The 23,787-nt window shown below is 41.3% G+C and overlaps 1 protein-coding gene across 1 annotated transcript in view; it reads right to left on the reverse strand.

The window, feature by feature from the left end:
• Positions 1–23,787, reverse strand: part of megf11 (multiple EGF-like-domains 11) — a 54,238-nt gene that overhangs the window by 21,074 nt on the left and 9,377 nt on the right. The window contains exons 3-5 of the mRNA XM_053426858.1: positions 3,263–3,509; positions 2,986–3,106; positions 1,623–1,759 (exon numbers count right to left, since the gene is read on the reverse strand). Of these exons, the coding sequence (XP_053282833.1) occupies positions 1,623–1,759; positions 2,986–3,106; positions 3,263–3,509 (505 nt within the window). The remainder of the gene's footprint in view (positions 1–1,622; positions 1,760–2,985; positions 3,107–3,262; positions 3,510–23,787) is intronic.

The following is a 23,787-nucleotide window of genomic DNA, read 5'->3' on the forward strand; positions in this document are numbered from 1 at the left end:
ATTGTCTCGAACAATGCCAAGTGCAGTATATAATTCAAAGCCAGGGCTTGAAACATGATATCGAGAAGTTAAACACTTTAAAATAGCTGGAAATTATAATCTGAGGAATTAGAGCTACAAAATGACATGAGGAATCAATTAGTTGAGCTATTTGGATTATAAATTAAATGTTTTTTTGATCATAAACAATATCTGGTTCCAGCTTTTCCAATATAAAAATGTTAAAATGTTCTCATATCACCATGAATTTAAAATCAAAAACTAAATTAGAAAAGCGACCTTCAATTGTGGGAAACCTTGATGAGTGCTATTTTAGAATTTAGTAGGTCACTTGTTAAACTAATAACATTACTGGCAACATTGAATGTCTGGCAACATTGAATGTCACACAATGTCAACAAAATTATAATTTGATTCTTACATTTTTCAACTTTTCTGCAGCTACTGTAATATAGTAAAAGTTATTACATTATTAACAGTATTTTTATGTTCCTTCATTGAAATGATAAATGTTTAATTTGAAAAAATGTTCCTAAATCCCAGGCTGACATAGTCAAATTCCAAAAAGAACATGAAAGAGCACAGAGCTCAGCCCGCGGCTGTCTTCACTCAGGACGTGAGTTCCTCTGCAGGATGAGACTTAGTGACCACACAACCACGGAGCCTAAAACTGCAGAGGAGTTTTACAGAGTAAGACTGAAAAGGGATTTTTTTCTTCACTTAAATATACTGTCTTAACTATACAATCCTGGTGGACTATCGCTCTCAGGGGTCTAACAAAGCTATTACAAATAGCTCAATTACATTATAAAGCGGTCCAGTTATGTTTCATGTTTAAATTACCCTGGCTTTAGTTTTATCAGGGGACTGAGGTATTACTATAGGAGACAGGAGAAGGTGGGGGCTAACACAATCTCAGATTATTCCTGGCAGGTTAATTCACCTGCCAGAGACAAAACGTATGAGGGCAATTTCGCAAAATAATAAAGTAAAGGAAAGGTCTCGTCGAGGAAGTGTTTCCATCCAAGAGACAATTGGTTTAGCTGAACTAATAAACCCAGGCTGCTCTGGGGCGCTCTGGCAGGCATGGGGAACTTAAAAGATCTGTGGATTTCAATGAGGCCTCAGTACAAGCCCATTACTTATAATTAATGAGCGGAATCCAAACAGCATGTAGGCCATGGTGAGATCAATGGACGGGCTGGGAGCTGAGAAGGATGACGGCCGAAGACATGAAACCTTGCCGGCCAGTGAGAAGTATGAGATTAATTAAACATAAACGCTCATATTAAGAGCTTCCCATCCAGCCTCAGATGGACTAATGGGCATTTATGAATGCTTGTTTCTGTTGAGTCTGAGATTATTCCAGCATTTACTCTCTTTTAAAAGATCATCCAGGTTTGACTTATTAGGAAGTCAACAAAGAGAATAGGTCAATGAGTGACTGTTTAATGTGTGACAGTTGGCATGAAGTCATCCCTTTTCATTAAATACTAATATCAATAAATCATGCCATTGTCTGACCTATTTTAAAAGTGAAAGTAAAAAAGTTTGCATGGAAAATTTTCAAAGGCTTTGGGTGCATATGAGCAGCGTGCCTGCCAGGGGTGTCAGCTGCGTACCTGCGCCCACTGAAGCCCGCTGCACACTGGCACTGCCCCGTGATGTGGTCGCATACTCCACCGTTCCGGCACGAGCAGTCTTTGCTGCAGTTGCTGCCGTACTTGCCAAGAGGGCACGGCTGGGCACAAACTGAACCCTGAAATGAAAAAGGAATGAAGAATCTGTGGCTAAACTCATTCGCTATATATCAATGTTTGGATAGTTAACTGACCGCTGAAGTTATTTGTTTGTGGAACGTTTCACTCACAAGGACCACGCCCCAACAGTATGTGACTAAAAGGTTTGAAGGAGAAATTAATGATTGATTTAAGGGGTTGAGGTGAAGATGTGTCTCAGAGGTTGGTCTGGTGGCCGGGCGGAGGTATTAAGATGCATTTATTCGTCCCAAACACATGCACAGTCATGCAAAGGCACACTCATGCAGGTAGGGAAATTTAATCTCTGCTTTTGACCCATCTTGTGCAGTACACACAGAGCAGTGAGCAGCCGCGTACAGGCGCTCGGGGAGCAGATGTTGGGGGAGTAAGGTGCCTTGCTCAGGGGCACTAGACAGGGTAGGGAGACTCTTGGATTTTTGGACAGATCAATCCAGGTTCGTCTTTTGTTGTCTCTCCGTGGAGTCGAACAAGAGACGAACCAGAGACCTTCTCTGCCCATAGTCCAAGTTTCTGCCACTAGACCACCGCCTCTCTAAGGTATGCACCAAACTGAATGAGAAGGAATGATGGAGGCTGGGGGGAGAGGATGAAGAGATGAGGGAGGCAGAGGGGGAGGAGAGGATAAAGGAATGAGGATGGGGATGAGGGGAGAGAGGATTAGGGCAGGAATGAGGAATAAAGGATGAAGGAATAAGGATAGGGATGAGGAAAGGAGGTTGAATGGATGAGGGTAGGAATGGCAGGTGTGGTTGAGGCGTGGCCCTGCTCCTGAACCTTAGTTAAGTAGTTCACTTCATTTAAGAGAATTTATATCCACACCTAAACCCTGCTCAAAACAACACCATTCAGGAATAACAGCCTTACACCGCAAACCCACAAGTCATTATCCTAAAGTAACACTTTCTAATGTAAACTGTGGGTGGCAGTGTTCACTTGACATTACTTTGTGAACTGGGGTGAAAGAAAACATAATCAACCTCAAGTTTTTTTTGCAAGGTGCAGGGAATTTCACTCTCTCATTTATAATTGAACACAGCGTATTGATCTTAAGGTTGGTGTCAACATGTCAGTCTTTGCGTGTCAGAACAAACTACATTACAGACCAACATGTTTTTTTCCAGAACAACAACAATATTCAGCCCTTTTCTTGTCTCCCGCCTTTGCTCTTTATTCCTTTCCTAACCTCGCTTATTATGTGACTTACCGTCCACCCGGTCCGGCAGGAACAGTCTCCGGTGATGTGGTGGCAGGTTCCTCCATTCTGACAGGGGCAGCGCTGCTCACACTGAGGCCCGTGACTCCCGGAGGGGCAGCGCTCTCCACAGCTGTCACCGCACATGTCAAGAGTTAAATGTCTCAGACACATAGCTTGTGTTCGCCTGCAGTTCTTTACATCAACAAAAAAAACACTCACCAAAAACCAAAGGGACATTTTGTCACAAAGAAAAAGTCAAAGGAGTAAATATGCTTCGGGTACTCACAAAGCCCCCGAGTACCCCGGTGCACAGATGCACTCTCCTGTCTCATGGTTGCAGGTGGCACCGTTGAGACACTGGCAGGGAAGTTGGCACAACTTGCCATAGTATCCGTGCTCACAGGGCTCCTCACAACGCCATCCCTGGTACCCATCGGTGCAGACACAGGCGCCTGTGATGGGGTTACACTTAGCCCCATTTTGGCACTGGCAGCGATTACTGCAATGAGGTCCCCAGTAGTCGTTCTCACAACCTGCAGGCACAGAGAGAAGTGGCATCAGACAGGGAAGAGTGACACAGGAGAATTTCCGGCAGGAATTACGGAAAGAAAAAGGTCACTCAAAGAGAGAGCAGTTTACGAGTGTAAATTCACTGATCCATTTATTATTCTCAACAAAAATATTGGAAAAGAAAGTTAAGCAAAGAAAAATAAGCCAGGATCCTCAAACTTTCCTGACCCATTCTGCATCTTTCCACAAGGTTTTATTTATCCTGCTGACTAACAGACAAACAAACAAAGGCAGATGAAAACAGGCATGTAAGACAAATGACCCCCAAAATAATAATCACTGAAATGAATCCTGAATATTACATTGTTTATCATGGGTCGTAAATATGTATAAACTAAAAAATATTTTTGTTATGTTGTTATTGTTATATTTTATAGTTTAAATGCTACTTTCTCGAAGTGCTGCGTAAGCTTGATGTTCTCGACATCATTTTCAGCTCTTGTCAATTTTATTCATTTTCTATCAATTCGATGAAATGTCACTCTTTTAAAAGTCATTATACATTGAAATTATGGTTCTGAGAGCCACAGACAATAAAGTACAGAAGTCCAAAGGATTGACAGATGGAAATGTACAGAGTAGTCTTAGTCGAAGAGATTTCTTTTTAACAATAAAAAAAACTGAATATAACCACTCTCATCTTGAATCCACTTTCTATACTGCTGAGGGTCATGAGGTGCAAGAGAATCATATCGCATTCACAAACACTGGAAGAACATGCAAACTGCACACAGCGAGGATCTGAGCCAGTAATCTAATTGAGACTGTGTGTAGGACCACTGAGCCTGTTTCACCCCTACAAACACTCCTCTATCCAGCATGTGAAAAGCTTCTGTAAGACGAATATAAAGGAGGCAGCACTGCAGAGCAAAATTAACGTCTCCTGCCTATATAAGTCTGCCAAAACATCAATCAAGCTGTACCCAGTTGGTGTTTCAGGCAAGAGAACGAAGAAAGCTGAACTACACATCATTGAAAGGTTTTCAGTTTGATAATTTTCTCTTCCAAGAAACTTCTCCTTGTCCTCGTCCGCAAAGACTGCTAATGCTAAGAGCATGAATAAATGGTTGCAGCTGTGATGTCTTTGTCACTAGGGGGAAGAAAAAATATCTAAACATGCCAACAAATACTCAGTCACCACAACATCCTACTTTCAACACCCGTAGACTGTAAGAAGACATATGAGATGACATTTCCTCAAATGTGAAGCCAAATCACATGGATTGCCCCCCCGGTGGCTGGCTGTAGCATAGCCCATAAACCCTGTCTCCTCAATGTTAGTGGATGATGGACCAAACAAACAACATGTGAAATATATTTTTTACAAAAGTGTTTACATTTAGGTAGTTCGTATTACACTGATGTTTGTCAAGCGTTCATGCGGTAAGTTTGGTTTAAATTAGTTATTTGATGCTATAAAAACAATGATTGACAGCTGAGACTGACTCCTAAATGGTCGATCGTATCGGCCAGACGTCGATACAGTGGTTCTATTCCTCTATCACTAGACTTACTGTGCTGACTCTGGCTCAAAATGACGTCACCACCACAGGATGGCTGCACCGTCTCCCGGATATTTTAGCTTAATTGAAAGGAAGTAGACACAAGTCATCCATCTTTATACACAGCCTTCAGTTTAGCTCCATTTAGTCCAATTCTTTATGGACGAGCTCACAACGGCTCTCTGTCGCTGACAGTTTAGGTACAACAGCATTAATACAAGGTGGACAGGTACTCCGACAATATTTGCTATTTTTACAACCATGCAGCTAATGTGTTAGCAGTGACAGTGGCCTTGTTACTTGGAGTTTTTACTGTTAACTGATAATCAATATTTACTCCCCCTTTAGTTAACTGTGTGTATTTGGGAAGTTACAAAGATAACTTTGATGCTCTCCCATACTCAGCAGCTAATACAAGCTTTTCTTGCCTGTCACTGGTGCTTGATGATCAGCTCACAAAGGGTTCAGCAGAGTTTGAAGGCTGACAGTAGACTTCTCTTATTCTGTCAGCTAAGATATAGACTACTTGATTGTTTTGTTGGTAAATGACAGAATGAAGGCAACATGTCAAATGTGGTGGAAAATTTCCACCATGATTTCCCAAAGCCCAAATCTTCAAACTTCTTTATTTTATTTGACCAACAGCTCAAAACGTGAAGATATTAAGTTAACAATCAAAGAAGGATAAGAAGTGTATGATTTTTCAATCAGCAGTCATTTTATGACAATTTAGCTTTAAATATATTTTGATTATCCATTGGCTTTTTGATTTATCCACTCATAATTTTTCACTTTGCATAAATCATCTAGCAAACTTGTGTGAACTCTGATTTGGCGCTTTATGCAGCCTACACACTGAGTTATTAGATCCAGTGTTAATATCAAAATACTTTTTGGAGGTTATATGTGTTTGTTTCAAATTCCCTGCATTTCTCTAAATGGAAAATGACTAAAACTCTGCATTATCAAAAAATGGAATGCAACAGCTGAATTTTTTTTTTTTTATGTTAATAAGAAACTGGCAAAGAAATAAAATGACCCAGAGTGAATCTATGTGATGTTGACATACAACATCTTAGAGAAAGGTCCTAATAACTAGGGATGTCCCGATACAACTTTTTCACTTCCGATACGATACCGATATTGTAGCCTTGAGTATTGGCCGATACCGATATCAATACGATACGATATAGGCACAAATCATACATATATTTATTCCTTATTTTGTTGTGTGGAATGTTAGAAAAGGCTTGATAAAGTGATGTTACTGTTACTGATGTTGTAGTGATATAACAGAAAACAATAGTCAGCAACAGTAGGTATAGGAAAAACTGACCCATGTATTATTAACCAATTGGTTACATAAATTTTAACCTTCAACATAAGAGTATTACCTCAACAAATCCAATGAAAACAAAATGTTATATTTAAAGTGCAAAATAACCACTGGTTACCAACATCATTATACAATTGAATAGAATAAATTAAATTTTAAAGTGCAAACAATTCAAGTTCACTTCAGTTATTTTTCTACTGTCAGCATATGTTGGAAACAACTGTGGGCAGGGACAAAAACAACAAAAACTATAGGAATAATGTAGCGAGGTTCGAGGTGCTCCATTAAGCGTTTAAACCCGACATTACTCACCACCGACAGGGGCTGGTCATCAAGCACAATAAACTGGGCTATCTTTTCTGTTATGGCCATTGCCTTTTTGCTGTCCCGTGGTAGTTTGTCATAGCCTGGATGCCAGACGAATTTAGCCCCGCCCACAACAGATTTGGTCGGGCAGTTCGGTCTGGGGTCGCTCCATTGGGAAAAAATTATGGCCGGACTGGGCCAATCAGATTGTCAGGGCGGGCTTTATACGATGATTGACAGATGATCAACGGTGACGTAATCAACCACGTCACCAAAGTGCCCTCGGGTTGAATTCGTTTTCAACAAACATGCCTGCCGCTGGCGAGCTGAGATGTGTAGATGCTGCCATTGAGTCTGTTTTAGAAGACATCGACAGCGCATTCATTTTGAAAGAGGAACACAGAACGTGGAGGCGACGCCAGAGCACCGCGCTAATCCCTATCGCCCCGGCGCTTGGCTGTTCACACCGGACACTGAAGCGACGCTGAACCGCCGGGCAGCGCTAATAATATCACCCGTTGATCCAGTAGATCGCTGCACGGCTTTGTGCCGGTCACACCGGAGGCTGAAGCACCGCGCTGCGCCAAGGCTGCCTCGCGGTGCTTCAGCCTCCGGTGTGACCGGCACAAAGTTTTAACATGGGAGTGGATGGGAGCCAGCTGTTATTTAAGGCTTGGCGCTGCGCTGAAGCGTCCGGTGTGAACCCGGGTTAGTAAATAACTCACAATGCGTTGCTTAGCATACGTCACATACTACGTTGCTCTGATTGGTTGTAGGTCTATCCAATTGAGCGAAATACTTCCACACAGCCGACATCACTACACCTTGCTGCAGGCACACACGTTGTCGTTGTTGTGATCACGTGGGCTGTGCATGCTGGATCAGAGACGCTCTTCTTCCGCGGCCGGCACCAACGTTAATTAAGGGGCATTACCACCTACTGTGTTTGAGTGTGATCAAACCAGAGTCACCTATTATAGAAGTCCTGTAGCGGTAAATGGACAGCTTATATCGGAGCGCTTATATCGGAGTTTTTAGATTCAGTCCGATAAAATCCGATATTCACTTTTTTGGCTGATATCGGACTGATTTCCGATATCAATATCGGATCGGGACATCCCTACTAATAACACCCTGAAATTAATCTGCAAAAGGGAAGCAAATGTGCAAGCTGTTCACACCTCTAGAGGGATAGCCAAAGAGGAGTTAGAGTTTAAGAACACAACGAACAAGATAGTCTTCATACTGTCTGTAACAGTTTGTTTCTTGTACGTCCTTTAACACCTTTTTCAGGTTTCTGCTGTCAGCTGTCGAAATGTCCAGGAGTAAAGTAAATCTATACGTACCAGAGGCAGTGAGAACGCTGTTCATAAACACTCACTGTTGCAATTCTGCAAAATCAACTTTTAACTGACTAATTATAGTGAACCTGTTCTGTGGAGAGTTTCATTTTGATGGAACAACACCTGGATGAGACCAGGTTCATCCTCGGTAACGACTCTGCAAATACCCCAGAGGTGTCATTGCTCAGTAATGATGAGCAGCAAAATTAGTCTTCCCAGCTTTATATTAGTATTGGCAGTGGAGAAAATTTGTTAAGTTATATAACCTAACTGCTTTACATGGGTTAGCATAAATAGCTCAGTGACATTACTAAGTGGGCCCTAAGGGGATGAGGTAAAACAAGCAATTTCCACATTCCTCAAGGGATGTGTCTTTTAGAATAACTCAATAGGCCCCATAAACTACAAGAAAATAGCTAATCCTCAAGGTTAAATGAACAACCAGCTTTTATGTGGAGAACAAGCTGCATTGAGCTGGGGTAGTGGGCTGTCTTCACTCTCACCAGGGTCCTGCGCTCTCAGGGATCTAGTGGTGATTTAAGTGATTGGTAAGGTCTTATATGTCTCTCCATCAGCAGCAGCTGTACTGCCTCCCATAAAAGCACAGCTTGAGCTCCAGACCAGCACAACAACCAGGACGGTGACTATTCCAGTATTGATTCTCACATCATCGCAGACCCAGTTGTAAATGTAAAGACGCTACGCCCTCTCCTTGTATGCTCGCTTTGTCAGAGCTCTCATCAGCCAGAGCGAGAGCTTAATGAATCCCGTTTCATTCTTTGCAGTGAAGCCTGTTTTTCCATGTGCGCAGCTGGAAGATGATCAGCCTTTCGTGGGTAGAGACAGGTCTGCCCTGAAGGGGGTCCCGAAACACTGGGCAACCGCAGTATTACTTCTCATGGCTGGAAAGACTAGAGGCCACATTACAGGGCTCACATTGATTTGATCTAATCTGCTCCCGGCCTCAAGCCTGGCATGAACAAGTTCCCTGAAGGTTGAGCTGCTGCCACGCAAACGACCCAGGAACATTAAATCGGAGGTCTGTGCTGGCGGCGGCGCTAATGGATGAGCGGTTTAGCTGCAACTTGGTTCAGCAGTGTGGAAGTACTCATCAGAGCTCCCTCGGCTCAACAGTGGTTCCTCAGCACAGCAGAAAAAAACAAGTAGAGGTATCATCACCTCTGGTTCTAGCCTCAGACTTGACCATATTTAAAGAGGTACATTTGTTACTCTTACATTAATAATTTAGAATATGATGTAAAAAACACACAAAGGGTCAGAAAAATCGATCCAACACTTCATTTGCAGAGGTTTCTGCTGCTTAGAAGCTCAGGAAATGTTACTATTCGAAGTTTTAAACCTTCTTTAGCTTGCAGTTAGAGGCCTCAGCACATTGAGAGCAAAGCCCATTATCTCGCTGTCTCTCTCCTACACAGAGGCTCTCAAACTTTACCCAGCATTCTCTCACTTCCCGGCTTTGACAGCATTTAACTGTGATTAAGGAGTCAGAGATCATGATGAGCTGTGGGCAAAGACAGAGAGACACAGCAGGAGAGTGTAACATGTAGCATGGAGGCTTCAGCCTCCAGAGAGTCCACTTAAATTGAGTGAAGTGATGAGCCCCCCTCTTTGGGTTGTGGTCTGTAAGCAGCAAATCCCACACAAGTCTGAAACTATGGAGAAGCTGCAGTCCAGCCCATTAACGGGTCTGGTCTGGGTCAGTGAGCCCTAACCAGAGGAAACGTTCACCAGCGAGCCACGACTCTCACAGCTCATAATACATAACAGATAGAATGTGCATAACCTCACACACGAGGAAAGGTCCAATCCCAAGGTGCTAATTCCCTCGGCTGGAACAAAACAGATCAAGTACCGACAGACGGCAAACTTCTCAAGGTGGTGTCCAAAGTCTGGGCTGAGAGAGCCTTCATCGTGGTGGCGCCGAGCTTTGAAGTGTGCCCAAGAGTGGGCATGATCAGGGCCTGGCTGCAACAGGATTAAAACCGAACCGCTTTCAGCAGCCGACTGCATTCTGAAAACTCTCCTGAACTTGGCCTCTTCAGCAAAATGTTTGTCACTATGCAGTATGAGAGGGGAGAGTCTGGTGCCACAGAAAGCTGCCGTAAGCTTCTCAGAGCTAAATTTAAAATGAGGTGCCTGAGTCAAGCTCTTTAAACACGTAGCGTCTCACACCATTCAAATGGCATTCTAGTTTTCTTCTTCATTTATTCATCAGGGGCAAAAGAAAACTTCAATTAGAATCAGGGCTGCACTGGTATGAACCACTGGATTTAGCTGCCGCAGACAAGTCACCCGCTGCTTTGCCATCTCTAAACTGGGAAAACCATTACTGCGATTGGAATATTTGGCTCCCAGCCCGACTTCACTCGCCTGAGCAACTCACTGTCACATAACTATTATTAACACACACTGTCGACACTTGAGGAATAACTTAACTCGCACCAGACATTATAGACAAATTGCCCTGGCTCCTGAGAGTCTCTTACTCATTGCTTACTGTGGCTGAGATGTCTCATAGAAGCGTATTCAAAGAAAACACAAATGCAAAAGCAACAACACGATTGAAAAGCCACATATAGGAAACACAACCACAACAGAAGTGAGTGACAACGGATATCGACCATGAAATGTGCAAAATTACTCACTGCTGTCAAGTGAACCAACGTTTGTGAAACCCGGACAGAAAGTCAGTCGAAGCCTAAAATGAAATATTTGTCTGAGGTTTTATCGTACAGGTGCAATCTTCCTTTTTGGATGCTTCAAGCATTGTGCTGTATCACGTCAAATAGAGAAGCATCTCATTATAAACAGTCATTATGACATTACATTAAATCATGTGAGTCCATTAGCTTCAAAAAAGCCAAACTACAAAGTGCTACATGTAAGTGTAACATATCAGTGCAACTTGACTTAGATCATCTTCTTGACCAAGGTGTAGTCGACAGAGATGTGTTTTTAGCCTCTGGTGGAAGATGTGTAGTCTTTCTGCTGCCCTGGTGTCACTGGGGAGCTTGTTCCACCATTGAGAGTGAACGGGCTGGGGCGTTAGGTTTAACCATGTCCTGCACGGTACACCAGTACGAGTGTCTTGAAGCGGATACGGGCAGCTACTGGTAACCGGTGAAGGGAGCGGAGGAGAGGTGTAGTGTGAGAGAGCAGTCCCTTGTTCCATTGTCATCATCCATTGTCACTGACTTCCCTAGTGGTTGTGTTTGTGTTTATGTGTGGATTTTTCATGCGGGTTGTGGCTTTAGCTTTCATGTTGTGGCTGTTCTCTCATCAAAGTGTTGTCACTTTTGCATTTGTGTTTTGTTCACCCAAGTTTGTCTCGGCCACCGTACAAACCAGTGTGACACATCGTTTTGAGGAGTTGAGGAGCAGCTCTTCTTGAGAAGTGTTGCATTGTCTCATTCATGAATTGTGCAACTAACTTTGTTCTTTTCTTTTTTTTTTTCTTTCTTTGAAAGATCAGTTGTCAAATTACAATTCATGACCAGAATTAATACAGACAAGTCACTCTTTCAAGACAGCACGAGGAGACAGGCGTTCTTTAGAGCTTTTAAATGTTAAATTATCATTTTCTAAAGAACAATGAAACATTTCAGCCTGCAATTTAACCGACATGGGAATATTAAATATTCTGCTCTTCAGTCACTATGAGCTATTTGTTACAGGAAGTATTTATTAGAAGAAAAAACGTAGCTATTAATCACTTCTCTCTGCCTCAATGAAGCAGACGAATAGAGTGAAAACAGAAAGAAACTGGTACCAGGGTCTTGAAAGAAAGTGATGATTGTTGTCCAGAACAGTAGCTGCATTTGCATTGGGTGACAAATGTCTCTCAGCGTCGTTAAACCTGCGGTTGCAAAAGCTGCCAATACGCTACAGGACGGCCCCCAAGCACTGTCCGCTCTATCTGCTGCTGACACCTATTTCCCTGTTATTTATTAGTCCTCAGCAAAGCATGATAACAGCTTACATACATCCCTGTGAGCTTGAGAAATGAATTTCGAAATATACGGAGAAAAAAACTGCCAATAGTCATGGGGGCAGGTCTGCTGAATTGGAATAACAGTGTGCGGCTGGTTTCTGCTTCAGGGCGTGTCGTTTGTCCGGCCCTAATTCATCTTAGCCGAGCCCCATGTGTTCACATCCCCCTCGGGGAATAAAGCAGCACAGGACCAAGCCCACAACGTTACATAGATACTCTCTCAACAACAGAGTTTTTTTATTCCCCCAGGAGAAGGCTGACTGAAAATAAGAAGTAACACAATCTAAACGTCGCCCATTTGGAACCACAAAACTAATGAGTGAAAAGCTTAATTCTTTTAAGACTGTGCATTACTGATTAAAAAGCCTGACCTGGTTGTTTATCCTGAGGAGGAGGATCTGATCATTTGTCCAACTTCTCCTCAGGACCTGAACCTGGATCAATACGAGTGCTGCAGGTGCCAGACGTCTCCTCGCCAGCGCCCCTCTCAGGTGGTCAGAGGGGCTGCCGGTCGCCAAACGACAGGTCATTTTGCACTTGATGCTGAACAAGCACTTGAAGGAGATGCTACTTAAAACGGGAAGCGTCTTTTTCTGATAATATTTGTTGTATGTTGAGCTGTGCAAGCAGACTGTGAAAGATGCCTTCGCCTCAGCGCAGTAAACCAGTCACTTGCTCAACTGAACCTGACATGACTTCTGGAAGAGCAAATTGTTACACAGCCCACTGTTCCATCCAATTAATAATTTATCCCTCACCCTGTCCTGCAGAAAACAAATCATTTGCTCTCTTGCCACAAGACAACAACAAAAAAGCAATCACAGGAGAGGTAGACATTTATCTACAGCGCATACCGACACACAGGGGCTGGGGTAGAAACTATAATAGAGCCACGACTGTAGTGAATCACAGATGTAACACACGGCAGTAGTACATCAGTCATTGGCACTGACACGGCTGCTCAAAAAACAATGTCAGCCTGATAAAAACAACTGTTAACACACTTAATTTGCAGACATTGATTTCCTATTTTCAATTATTAAATCTAATTAGGATGAAGCAGAATGTGTCAGAGGGCAACATTAGTCGATGCGAAGGGGTGCGGCCAAAGACTACAGACTGATGGACGCTCCTGTAATGTCAGTTGGGGCGTCCTCATCAGCTTCATGAGGAATTTTCCTCGGGGGAATATTCCCTTTTTCCGTTTTTTCTGGTGTGAGAGAGTTTCCCTCACTGATGAAAAGTAACCAAGTACATGTAACTTTTAGGTTTTATTTACCAAACTTCTATTTTAAGTTACTTTATACATTATACATATACAACATATCGTCACTTAATAAAATGTGATGAATTATAAAAATATTATTGTGTCAGTAATTATTATCCAATAATATCAGCAACAGACAGGAGCCAATTCGGCATTGTGTCTACTTTAACATTTAAAACACATTTTTAAAAATACATTTATGCTTTAACTGCTCGGGAAAGTTTTGAATGAAAGACTATTAATAGCCCTTGGCTAAACAAATCCAGCACTGCAGGAAAATGGAATAACACCATTGTTCGTACAACACATTTAGAGAAGGTGCGTCCTCGGATCTTGAGAGGCTTGTCTTAATATTTGTTTATAAACATGCTTCAATGAAAACCTACATAAGCAATACAAAAACCGTGTGCTCTCCCGTCAGTCTTTCAGTTTGAGTGCAGGGCTGCAGAGTGAGGGTCTATTGTCCAATTAGAAAAGTGGCCAACTGTATTTGCATGAGTGGTCTTAACAAATGAGGCGTTAAACCAGACAAAGCTGTTAAATTAGTACACATGGTTCTAATTAGTGCACCTCTATGTGCATCGCATGACTTTAGTCCTGTACCACACACACACAGACACTCACACACACACACACACACACACACACACACACACACACACACACACACACACACACACACACACGCACGCAGAGTTTAACTCAGTCCACTAACAGATCTGTATGAGGAGCCTTTTATTTATTGTGTTTATCTCCACGAACCACAGGAAGACGCAGCTATAGGATAATCTAGGACTTGCTATTGTGGGGGTGCGAGCTTAAAAGAGATTTTTTAAACCGGGTTTGTTTTAACATCTAGGTGATGACATCAATTATCTATGTACATGCCAGGCTGCTGCACCGAAATTAGCAGGTTTTAAAAGCAGGTTTGTTTGGGCATCATCAAACATAACCACACAGAATCAGCAGCAGCTCAGCATGCAACACTGTACAGACAACACAACATCCTGCAGCCTGCAGCGGACACACAAAGACGTTCACACTCACACACTGCACATTACAGTACACACAACAGAAAAGCATAACCTCAGCATGACAAACACCATCATGCAGTCAAATTCACAGCTCAGCATATACAAATAACTTTTGAAAATTGTTTGATAAGTTAAGTTTATTTAAAAAATGTTATATTTCAAATTGTTTTCCTCTGACAACACGATATAATCCCCAGAGGATTATGTTGTTATTTCTGTGAACTAACATTAATACACCAAACTAATATGATATAAAAAATGTGTTCTTGAAAGTAAGAAACCAGATTAAACGCATTATATTTGTCTTTAAGTTAAAAGGTTAAATTAAGGCTAAAGCTAATGATTATTTTCATCATCAATTATTCTCAAAATTATTATCATTCATTATTAACTTGGTCTATCCAAATATACATGATAGTTTCGAATGTGATGTTTGTATTCCACAATTTAAATTATTTCACGATGTAAAAGTCTGATTACTATCAAAATCAAGTTACTGGAAGAAAATGATGTTGACATTTTGCTTGAGAATATTTAAACAATCAAACAATATAATTATTATCAAATTGTTTCCAATAATCTATTGATCAGTCAAGGATGTAATTGATGCTCTATATAGGAGGAACTAAGACAGTCCAACTCGTATTTTAGTGACTGCACTAACAGTATAGTGCAGTTAGTGCCATAACTTTCTTTAGCAGAAATTTTCCACAGCATGAATTAACCTCAGTAAAAACCTGCCATTTGGTCGATGGTAAAAGGAAAAGAAACAATCCTCAACTCTTGGTTTGCTTGAAAAGCAGCTGTTGTGATGGCAGTTTTCCACTTTTGGCTGCCAGGAAGACTTTCTGTGTGAGCGTCAGACATGTTTCACATCTGAAAGTACCACCTAACAGTCATGTATATGTATATGGGTCGGACTTGGGCTGAAGAACCTGGCGTACATAAGAAAGTAAAATATTTTTTGCTATCTCGAATTTTACTGTCCATTAAATTTAGTTATTTCGTTTGGTCCATCCATCGTCTATACCGCTGATACTGTAAGAACTGTAGGGGTAAACACTAAACTATCAGGCCGCACTTTTTTTGGTTCCTTGAACCTAGTCATCAATAATGTGGACAAGTCTTGAAGTGCAACAAGTAAAATATCAGTCAATGCAAGAAAGAACACACCTGAACTTTTTATTTAACCATATGAACTTAGAAATTCAAACACAACTGGAAAAGACATTGAAGAACATAAAAGCTGAAGACCTGCACATATACATATAACTCAAGTTGAAATCTAAGCTCCAACAGTAAATTAAATAAGAGTTTTCTGCTGATGTTACAAATAGGCCTCCAAGTTATATGTTTTTCTCAGAACCTATTGACTAACACAGCGAGTTGTATGACTGCAATTGCAATGGAAGTTGTTATCGAAGATATTATGTTTTCTGTTTGTACGCCAATGACTGTTTCCCACCGCTGAGTGTTGTGTGAGCAAACAGCACTTGTCAGTTGTTGACTCAGACCAATGAAGTTATGCATCTAACATGTCACGGCGTATGGATCCGTCCCTCACTGTAAACACAAACATGATTTAGCTTAAATACGGACAATCAGGGCGCCTACCCACCTTCTAAATTAATCCCAACAACACCAACTCGCATACGCACACACACACACACACAAATAACGATAATTGCTTTTTAATGATCTCACATTATGCTAATTCTAATCAAGGAGCCATAAATCTTACAGGGAGTTTCTACCTGTCTGACCACCAGTCATGCCAAAAGACTGACACACTGGATTATATTCTGTGAGGGAAGTTGAGGCAAAGACTTTTACTGGCATCCGTCTACTTATTATAAACTGCACTCCTGTGCATTTGAATTATCTAAACCATCCAGAAAGAAGCCGGAAAGAACACCGGGAAGAGATAATTGTACATCCAGATAACTATTTTTCGAGCAGAATTCTGATATTTATTTAAAAACAGACTAAATGTGGTACAGCAGTGTGTTTAACAGCCTACTAAATTAGCACTGGATCTTGTGAAATATTCAAAAACCTGAAAAATAGAAGTTGGAAAGCCACAGCAGAGTGTTCTGCTCAATTAGGTATGAAGAGCTGCGGCGCTGGATGGATGGCTGGTGCAATATGAAAGGACAGAAAGAGGAAAACATCTAGCCTTTGATTTGCATAGAAAACTGTAGATTAAGGGTTTTTCTTTTATACCATCATCTCTCCAGGATAATGCAGACACTTTGGAGACTTCTCACCCCCCGAAAAAAAGAAATTCCCGGAGTTTGTTTCAAATGAACTGCTGGCTCTGAAAGTAGTGTTGTTCTTCCAGTCTCTAAAACTCTCTAGGCCAATGAAGTGTTCTCCCACGATTCTCAAAGTCAAAGCGAAGTGAAAGGTATACAACAGCAACTTAGGGATTACTGTGTGTGTATGTAAGAGAGAGAGAGATGGAGTGGAGATATTGTAGTTATATAAATTGGACAGTTTAGAAATGAATGGAGCCTTCTGGAAAGAGCAGGAGGAGCCAGCCCTTGTCACTGTGAAGCATAAATCCTGATTCTACAGCCGACATGACATTTACTATGAGCGAAGGAAAAGCGTTTAAAATGTTTAAAACGAGCACAACAATAGATTTAATCACTGGTCACTTTTGATTAAACTGAAGTTGTCTCGTTTGAGGACACACAGAAGACACGAGAGAGAAAATTTCCATTCAAACCCTTATTTCAGAGTCAAGACAAGGACCGGTGATATTGATCCATGGACCTTAACCCTCTTTTTGTTCTGTGGCGGAGGGCGATTTTGTCATTCATACTACAGTATGCCTACGCCCGCAATGGAAGTGAGTCCCAGAATCATAATACAAGCTAATGTTTAAAGTGTGAGGCTGAGAGAATCACACTGTGTCAAGTTTCTTTGCAAATCTAATTTCTCAGGGAAGATTCATCACTTTGAGGATACGGGTGCCTGAATCTGTAAGTCAGCATTTTTCTCACTTTTATCCATCTTAACTCAATTGAAAGGTCTTAATGAAGTGCACACAACAGGACATGATGTACTCCTATAGCTCTGCTTTTTCAGGACAGACTTAACTTTGCAATGGTCTAGGAGACGAGCTCAGCTGCTCCGCAAAACAAGATGACTACATTAGCATTGACCTTGTTTTCTTTCTTTTTGGCTTTACAACTAATTTTGGATCAGTTTCTGCACCACACAGATTGGATGCTTATGAATGCATTCTTGTGTCTGGTAATGATTACATTTCCTCTAAAATTTCCTTTGATCCTTATCATCCAGATGCCCTTTTGTCAATGTTTAAATCCCAGGCTACATCTCTTTGTTCCACTTAGTACGTCCTAGCTATGTGATATCGTCTTTTCGCATTTCGTCCTTTTCCTTTTTCCTCTGTGGCAAAAGCCACCAATTTAATTGAATTTCTGGGCTTTTAATGTCTGCATTACTCTAATCAGAGACGAGGAGAGTAGAGTTGTTTATCTCGACCTTGGTAGAATTAGCAGAGGGTATTTGTGGAGACGTTAATGCTTTGGAAAAAAAAACAATGTATTCTACAAGATCGCAACCTAAGCTTTTATTGATCAACTAGTCAAAGGTGCTTATAGATATTCTAGATACTGACGTGCACTCGGGCGTCAGGGAGAAAGTATGTTCTGGTATCTACATGTAGTAAACTCACGATAGACACACAATACAGTGAGTCAGTTTCACAGATCAAAGCTCTGTGCGTAATAGAAAACAATGAAAATGTGAGCGAATACATTTTATATGAGTTGACCCGGTTTCCAGACTTTTGTCATTCTTCTTTGTGGCTATATAATAATAAGATATTGGAGATAGATGATTCATCAGTCCACTCATCAGTGGAAAGATAGGGCTGCCATTAAAGGAAGGTGGAGGGCATTCTGCTATCTCACACAAACAACATACAATATAACCTTCTAAGAGGGTGGCACAACTGCAGGCGAGGCAGAACACAGTGGAATGCAAAATACAACCCCAAATACCCTAGGGCCCAGAGGCAAATTTGATTAAAAGTTTGTTTTTCTTCACTCTCAACAAACGGAGGAGCTCGTCGATGCGGCACTGACAGTTAATTGGACTTGGCAGGGCCACGAGTTCATTCGTCAGCATTGTGTGGGGCTTGCCTAGGAGGAGCAGGACAATCGATGTCCCTCAGGACGGCCTGTAATCACTGCAACACTCCAATGAAGTCCAGGGTTAAACATCAGGAGATTGCAGGTGCACCAGAGGATCTGAGAAAGACTGCTAATATGCTCCCACTCCCAAAGCAAACCAAGGACACTGCAACACAGCACCCAGAAGGCTGTGATTATCCCTAAGAACAATGGTACAGCCCGGGATGTTATTCTGACTATATTTACCACAAGCACAATGTCCTGAGAGAAGATATTTGTATCTGTTACAAATATCAGTCTGAGGTTTAGGAACCCAACAAAGGGTCCCACACTCACGCTTGTCGAAAATGCATTGACTGGATATTAAAGATAAAAAATATAAAAATATCTTCAAAATAATATTCTATCATTCATTTTTCTGTTTTGTGAATTATTGGCCATTTTGGGGCTTTTCTATTTTCAAAATTGCTCAAACAAAACTAGAAAAAACAATATGAGTGGTCGGTAAATGAAAGTGATTATAGGGTTCACAACATTGATTTGTTTGTGTTGAGAAAACCAGTAGGCAATTTGTAGGGGGATGCAGGGGAATATCATCCGCTTTAAACCAGAAACCCATCCCCCTTAAACAATCTGTCAATACAGCCTAGTACTGTGAGAGAGGGCTGCATGTGCCCAGAAGCACTTGTGTGTGCAGGTAAACATCCTATTGTTAGTGTATTCAGAACTACATCGCGGGATCTGTCGTTTATTTTCAAAAGTTGAAACCAAATGGTAATCCTGCCCTTTGACTCGCTCGCCCTCTCTCTCCCACTCTAACGCACTGACTGTTTGTCACAGTCAGACTGACCATCAGCAGCACTGGGATAAATCCTACATCCGTCAGTGGCCATTGGCCGTTGCCATCCATAAAGATTTGACTGGCGGGACAGAATTATTTTTTATTTTTTTAAAACTGGCCGATCACTCCAAAAGTTAATTATCCGGAAAAAATATTACTGAGTAAAAAACCCTCGCTTTTTAAAAATGAACGAAAAAACCTCCTTGAGAAAACCATATTTTCTGAAACATTGATTACTTTTCTTTAATACTTGTATTTTCATCATGTTTAAGAGAGTCGATTTAACTCTTCAAGCCTTCACACCTTTGCTTCAAAAGGTCACATACTTTAAAGCATGTGCCACTGGTCAAAACAGACACACACAAACAGTCGACATTGACAGAGAAATTTAGTCTGAGGCATTTAGAGGGACTTAAACTGAGGTGAGTTTAAAAACTATAGCAGCCTAAATTCAATGTGCAGGATTGTGTCTACCACACACTGAACTCATGAAAGCCAATGGCCGTTAAAAATCAATTGAATCTTGGGAAACAAACTTCATAAACACAACAATGTCCCGACAAAATCAAGAGTGACTTATAGACTGTGAAAGGAGCCTAAAACGTCTTTGTTCTACATTAGTATTCAGGAGCTATCTTATCTCTCCAAACTGTTATCATAGCATTTCAGTTATTTTAGACACACTGACCTTCTCTTAAGGACAGGAGATAAGGCGTTTTAATGTCCTTATTAAATCAAGCCATCTATGCAGAGTCTCAGGGACGGTTGGTGTATTCCAGGAGCTCCTCCCTCCCTCTCTCCCTCACTGACTAATGACAAGCATCACAGTGATAATGACGAGTGGGACTGAATGTTGTATTGTACTAACCATCACCACAATGTGTCATGAAATGCACCAGCTTTTTGGGCTCAGGTTGTGTGTGTAGAACGGAAGGCACACAGACACTCTCTCTCTCTCTCTCTCTCTCTCTCTCTCTCTCTCTCTCTCTCTCTCTCTCTCTCTCTCTCTCTCTCTCTCTCTCTCTCTCTCTCTATCTCTCTCTCTCTCTCAGGCATCCTACCAAATGTAATGGAGCAGTGAGCTCTTGGGGAACAATAAATCCTGCTTAATGGGATGGTGCAAAATATCTTCAGCGCCGACGAGGTCCATCCGTATACTGAGTGACTGAGGCTAATATGTAAAGACAATGTTAGATGTATGCACATCTAGACTCACTTCAGATGTAGGTGAGTCTATATGTGCAGGTGTGTGCGTATCAAACCAGCTTAAGCATGATGCAAAACCTTTGCAAAAGAATGTGTTGGTCACTTCCTGTGACAATATGTTTCATGATCAGCATTCATGTGTGTGTGTGTGTGTGTGTGTGTGTGTGTGTGTGTGTGTGTGTGTGTGTGTGTGTGTTTGTGTGCCAGCAAGGATTGGGCTCCCAGCTTCAATGTGTGCACCACAATTCATCGGCTGGACTCACCATAAGTCAGTCTGCACGGTGATTCATGCCACATATAAGTCACATGAGTAACTGAAGATATATACGGGCAACGATCTGAAAAGCATGTTGTCCATGACATATCCTGTAGCATCTCTGTCAAAGGGACAGTAGTGACGTCCACATTCACATGGTTCAGTCTGTTCTGTTTAACAGCCAACAGCTCTCTGTAAATCAATGTTATGTGATCAATTCATATAATTGTCTTGGCTTAATGTTTTAAGGTGTGTTTATTGAGAAATACAATCTACCCACTTTACAATATCAAACTGCATTGTACCCTTTAACATGAAATTAGTGTACTAACCAAGTATGCACGATATGTATCGGTCAGATATATTATCGGCTCAATGATTAGGGTTAGTTAATTTGATATTATTATTTATTTATTGGAAATGGAAATTATAGTAGATAAAAGGTCCAAAGTGTAGAGAACCATTCCTTACTCTCATGCACTAAAGGTTCATAAGCTATCCTCAACCTTTTTCCTTTTCTTTATTGAGCACAATATCCAATGTCAGTTTTTATCAGCCTTTCAGATCTAAACTAACCCTTATTTCTGAATGCACATTATTTGATCTGAATTAATACATTGACATGTCTTATTTGAAATTTCTAAATATTTATTTAAATTATTTTGAAGGAGAAATTTTCCTCCTCCACCTGAAGTTGTTTGAAGTTTTCTGAAAAGTGTCAAAACTGTTGCGTTAACAATGGAATATTTATTCATCCATATTTGTTTACTATATTTAGCTATTTTAGTCTCAGGTGTGCACAGCCTACAGGCTATGTGTTTCTTTTTAAGAAACGTGAAATTATTATCAGTATCGGACATCATGTGAAGCAAGTAATTATCGGTAATCGTATCAGTGTGAAAAATCCATATCGTGCATCCCTAATTCTAACAACTAAATATAATGTAATACAGAATAAAAATGTCTATGTGTAAATACTTAAAAGCACATTATTTGTTTGTACAAATTAGTATGTGCGACCATCCAATTTTGTACGTGAAAACCAAAAATAGACCAGCAGAAAAATGCAGGCCCTTCACTAACTTGAACTTGTGCAGTGCCCTTTCTAAACATGCGTGTTTGTTTGGCCTGTGGTGACGCTGGTTGCAGTTTTCTATCTGAAACTGTAAAAGTGACCTGCTGAAGATGAAAGACCAGCTGCAGGACGTCTGCAGTCTGCAGAGCCCTGAAGCTGCGACACCACTGCTGCAAAAAGAGCTGTTCACCTGTTCAGTCAAAGTTCAGTGAAGATTGACTCAGCATGCATAACCCCGAGGATTAATCTGTCGCTGTCATGAACGCGCTGTTGTCATCATCAACAAGGACACTTAGGTTGATGAGTCCCAGCCGCTGTCGATGCAGATAGCTGGTCAACTGTGTATTTAGATTGAATGTATTACTCCTACTAATTCAACACTGCACTTCCATGGGCCAGAAACAATTCAAAGCAGTGGGAAGCCGATAAGATGAACAATTCTTGACATATGCAAGACACACGGATATATATTTCTGGAAGACGTAAATGGATTCAGCCAATCCAAGGACGTACAGCAGCAGGTTGTCATTAGAGGGGACTTTGGCAAATAAGAAATTGCAGGGTAATACCACAAACCCCAAACCACAGCACCTTGCCAAATGATGCTGTGTTGCTGTCCAGCTAAACTTCAGCCCGGCTCCACTTTGGATAAACCAATAAAATAAGTGAAAGTAATTACTTTGTAACATGAATGGTTTACCTCACAAAGTTAGAAACTGAAGTTAAAAGTGTTAACTTTTAACTTCAGTTTTTTGTGTGGTATCTGATAAGATTTGGTGGATCCTAATGTATGCCTCATCCAAACCCGATGAAATATATCCACACGACAGCCGCTCATGTTGTTTTAATGCAGGGCTGTTGTTGTTATGAACACACACATGTTATGGGTCAAGTTTGAACTTCCACCATCTCCAGTCCATCCATATGATATAGGGTCAGAAAAGAGTTGGTATCTCAATGGATGTACGTTGGAGAAAAATACAATGACTCTCAAACACTCCTCAGTGAATAAACTGGCTGCACCGCTCCCCAGGAGCCCAGTGTACTACACAAAAACAAAGCTCTGTCAACGCAGGAGGGCTCCATGGTCACACACGCACATACAGAGTATTAAGTGTGCTCCATGAGGCTCTATAGATCAGACCATCTTCTGTCCCCTGGAGAAATACCATCCTGGACTCTTTGATCTGTCAAAAACGAATAAGGCAGTCAGCATCGACTGTTACAAGCAGCAAGGATCCCCCTTCAGAATGATGCAGTTAGAATATTTATGGTTCTCCCAAAATGTCTCCCTCTACAAGCCTGTATAATGAGGAACCCAATCGATTTCGACTTCTTGTTCTGATGTTGGGAGCAAATCCCACTCTTCCTGTTTTAGTTTTTTTGTTTATGGGGCCATAATGTCAAAAGAGCGAGCTTTTACACAGATGTAGACATTCAGACACACACACACACCCACACAAAAATGTAATTATGTTTATTAATGGGGAGCGATGTTTTTTTTTCAGGAGGATAGTACAAAGACATTTGGAGTGATGAATCAACATCTGTGTTAGCATCTCTGTCCCTTCCAGTGTAATTCACACTCTCTTAGTCTTTGACAGCGATGCCTGTCAATGTCCTGCTGCTGTGGGATTGAGGAGGAACCATCTGGCTCACACGCACGTCTGAGACTAATGTGTAAGTACTGTCGACAGGTGCCAGAGGGAGTCCTGTTTTCTTTTTTTTTCTTCATGCCAAAATGAAGTTAAACTGCTCAGATTTGGTCTGGTTCCTCTTTCACATTACATCTACGCCTGTTGGGGCAAGAAAATGAGCTAATGAGGGTAAAGGAAATATCTGCCATCTCTGCTTGACCCCGACTGAATGATTCAACACAGCGAGTTAAAAAACCCTA

This window comes from Pleuronectes platessa, chromosome 7, assembly GCF_947347685.1.
Source record: "Pleuronectes platessa chromosome 7, fPlePla1.1, whole genome shotgun sequence".
Taxonomy (NCBI): Eukaryota; Metazoa; Chordata; class Actinopteri; order Pleuronectiformes; family Pleuronectidae; genus Pleuronectes; species Pleuronectes platessa.